Source organism: Agrilus planipennis, unplaced genomic scaffold (assembly GCF_000699045.2).
Source record: "Agrilus planipennis isolate EAB-ADULT unplaced genomic scaffold, Apla_2.0 scaffold282, whole genome shotgun sequence".
Lineage (NCBI taxonomy): Eukaryota > Metazoa > Arthropoda > Insecta > Coleoptera > Buprestidae > Agrilus > Agrilus planipennis.
The window spans coordinates 120,575-124,385 of record NW_020439604.1 but is presented as its reverse complement, the minus strand read 5'-3'; the positions used below and the strand labels follow the sequence as shown (position 1 = coordinate 124,385).

Sequence of the window (3,811 nt, the reverse complement as noted above, 5' to 3'; positions counted from 1 at the left end):
CTGTAGGATATCCAGTAACACATCTTCAGTATCTTGTAAAAAATGAAGATATTTAACATTCAGTTTATTGTATTCAACTCCTATAATTGGTAATAAAACTTTCGAAAAACAGGATAGGAAAAGCGAAATCCTTGTTAATATCCGATTACTTGATATATTAGTAAATGTCAATAATTTGTAATAACAGCTGTATTATGATCTATCGAATGACATACGCGTTATCGACAATTATTCAGTATAAAATATTATTTTTTTTGTTAAAAATGTATCCACGACTTAATTTTTGTATTTGGTGACAAACCATGACAGTCGCGGAACAAAAATATGACAATACGATTATTTTAAATATCCCGAGTATTCAAAGGACAATTAAAACTGTAAAAACTAAAAATGTCAAGTAAAAACAAGTTCCTCTTTCTTTATTTAAACCTACAAACAATTAATACTTTTGCCAAACCATTGAAAATAATGTAAACTTGTAACAAACGATGTTCAAAGCCTTCACCTTCTAAGGCACAACAATTAAAAAAATGTAGTCACGACTAACTGTTTCCTAATACGTCTGTGTAACAATAGTTGTAGCGTTATGATCAACTACAGACACAAATAATTACTTAACAAGCATTTCAGTGTATTTTTACTTTCAATTTTTTGAAAAAACTGCCAATAACATTGTGCGTTACAACTTTGTGTTAATTTGCTGGAAGATGAAGACTAAATTGTTAGATTGCTCGTAAGAAGCCACACTTACACGTCTGAAAGTGCATTTAAAGTAACATTGCATAAATACCCTGGTGAGTATTAGGAAAAAAACAGTAGGCTTCGACAGTTGTTTACATTCTCGCGTTGTTAATGACGCTATTACATATGTAGGTACTAATATTTGTTGAAACTAAATGCCTATAGCAAAGCACATAATATATTTAATGGACTGGAACACAATAGACTTCAAGAACTCTCATGAATACCAAAGCAGCTTCAAGAACATTCTATTCATTATAGTTAGTCAGAAAAAAATATAATTAAAACAACAACGACATTAATCTTTCTGAAAAAATATCGCGTTACCCGCTATCTAAATATTAATATCCTAACTAATATTATAAATGTGAATGCAAGTTTGTTTGTTACTATTTCAAGCCATAACTATTAAACCGATCGTCATGAAATTTTGTACAAACATTGTCAAGGGTACAGAAAAGGACATAGGGTACCTTTTATCCAGAAAAACAATGCTGTTCCCAAGGGATAGAAAAATTAGTTTTATGTGGTCGTTGATGATCATTGACACTTACTTGGGGCATCAACAAAAGCGAAGCCCAGCTTAGAACCTATTATGAAGTTTTGTACCCACATTGCTAAGGGTACAGAAAAGGACATAGGGTAACTTATCCAGAAAAAAATACTGCTCCCGTTTCTCTATTCCTTATTAATTAAACATCTTTCTGTCAATCGGATTCCGAAAAGTAAAGACTTATCTTATCATACCTCAGAGAATTAACAAACTAAATATGGACAATCTACAAGCAACGACATACTACCCATGTAGTTCTTCGATTTATTCAAAACAGAAAATGTTAGTAGGTTACGGGAAGGTTCATGATTTTTCAACATTTTCTTCATACCGTCGCGTACAAAGAGGATTCATTCTAATGGTAAAGCCTGTATTACATCGACTTAAAAGGAGTTATAGATATGTATAAAAAAGCGCTACAAAGTAATACGCAATACCATATACGAATACGTATATTTATCGTTGCAAATAGCATTTCTCTAACAGATAGATAAGTGCAATTGTCTTTTTATAGAGCAAGTGAGAATCGATTTTCTTTAAAGAAAATGGCCTGCAGATAGATATATCGGGGGTAACCTCGGTATTAAAATTAAATTGGAGCGAGTCAATAAGTTTTTAGAGAATCTGAACTTACTATTACTGAAATGGAGCTACAAATACACCAGAAATGAAAAATAATTGATGCACTTACCAAAAACACTGGTGCCAGCCAATTCTGAAAATAAAAGAAGAAGTAATATTAGACAAATCCTTAAATTGTTAGACAATTAAAACATCAACCGATATACTATATAAAATTCAGAAATTGAAGACAAACTAATGCACGATATTGCAGAATAATAAAGTTTATAAAGTTGTTACTTAAATATTGTTGTTGTTTGGAACATAGAAAAAATGGGAAGACTTCTCCCATGGTTGCTTCACAGTGTGTCCATTACGAAAAGAATTACCTCAAATTTTTGCATAATAATTTGTATATTTAGAACGAGCTTTTGACAATCTTAAATGGAACAAGACGTTAAATATACTTAAAAAAATGTAGGGATGAGTTACAGAGATAGAAGAGTGATACTTAGTTTGTATAAAGATTAACAGGCAGTTATAGAACTGGAGCAGCAACGTAGAGAAAGAATAAGAGAACAGAGGACTCTATAGAAGTCAATAAGAAATAGGCGAGATAGGTTGGTAGGACACCTTCTCAGGCATAAAGGTTTAGTGAGAGACATATTAGACGCAGAAACGGGAGTTAGGAGGGCTAGAGGTAGACCTAGATTAGATTAGTGTTCGCAAATAGTTAAGGATGTGGGCTGTTCTAGTTTTAGGGAAATGCGAAGATTATCTTAGGAAAGGACACAGTGGAGGTGTCCAACCAGTCTTAGAACTGACAACCTTATGATGATGAATTTGTAAATACCTGACTTATCTAACATTAGCCCTACACCATATTCTTTGAAAAATTATTTTTTTCAAAATTAAAATATATAATAAGTGTTTTATTTTTCAATATTTTAGATAGGTCAGATGCTCTTTTTATATTGGACAAACTAATAGTTCGTTCAAAAAACGCATTGGTGAACACGTTAAAGCTGTAAAAAAAGATAATAAATTCCTGTAGGATATCCCAACGTTCTACAGAAGACGAACCCTATTCCTATTGACATTTTTCTCAATAAAGTACTATAAATATTTTTTTATTTGTTTGTTCAAGTTCGACCACTTGTTAGTGCCCCACAAACCGGCAATGCCCTTCGACTTTAAGTATTCAGTTCGAGACGACTTTGGTAACGATTACACCCACAACGCGATCAACGATGGGGACCGGACCACTGGCGAATATAAGGTTCTTCTACCAGATGGTCGGACCCAAGTTATCAAATACATCGCCGACTGGGCAACTGGTTTTCACGCCCAGGTACGTTAATAGGTACAAAAGGAATAATAATAGTAATATGCACTAATAATAGTGGAGAGACCTGAAAATGGATTCAGCCGAAACGTATCTTAAATTCTTACGATAAATAATTAATCTACAAAAATACGTATTGATCACTAATTGTAATGTAATTGTTCAATAAGGTAAGCTACGAAGGCCAACCCTCGTATCCTGCACCGGGTGTTAGAAGACCTACAGGACCGCCTTCAACTCCCCCAGTAACAGGTATATATTTCTCAAATTTATTTAACATACTTTTAAAGACTTATCTACTCATAAAATACTAGGGTCAATTGAAAAGTCCCCGGCCTTACACATAGATGGCGGCACCAGAACTAAATCCATATGATTTTCAGTTAGTCCTAACCTTCAAAAGACGCGTCTATAAATTTGACGGCTGTCGGATCATTAGTTTGTGAATTATAGCATTTTTAGTGAAGCAACTTTTGTTATTGTGAAAAAAATTGATAAAAAGGAATTTCGCGTGTTGATAAAATATTGCTTTTTGAAGGGGAAAAATACAGTTGAAGCAAAAACTTGGCTTGATAACGAATTTCCGGACACTGCCCCAGGAAAATCAACCA

The 3,811-nt window shown here is 33.2% G+C and overlaps 1 protein-coding gene across 1 annotated transcript; it reads left to right on the top strand.

Moving 5' to 3' along the window:
• Positions 1 to 579: 579 nt before the first annotated feature.
• Positions 580 to 3,548, top strand: LOC112905938 (pro-resilin-like). Its single transcript, XM_025979386.1, has 3 exons — positions 580 to 794; positions 3,003 to 3,206; positions 3,371 to 3,548. The coding sequence occupies exons 2-3, from the start codon at positions 3,036 to 3,038 to the stop codon at positions 3,512 to 3,514; spliced, it is 315 nt and encodes a 104-aa protein (XP_025835171.1). The 5' UTR covers positions 580 to 794; positions 3,003 to 3,035; the 3' UTR covers positions 3,515 to 3,548.
• The last annotated feature ends 263 nt before the right edge of the window (positions 3,549 to 3,811 follow it).

Coding starts and splice junctions, on each gene's coding strand:
- LOC112905938 (XM_025979386.1), top strand. CDS start 3,036: ATGCCCTTCGACTTTAAGTATTCAGTTCGAGACGACTTTGGTAACGAT. Junction 3,207..3,370: donor CAACTGGTTTTCACGCCCAG/GTACGTTAATAG, acceptor TTGTTCAATAAG/GTAAGCTACGAAGGCCAACC.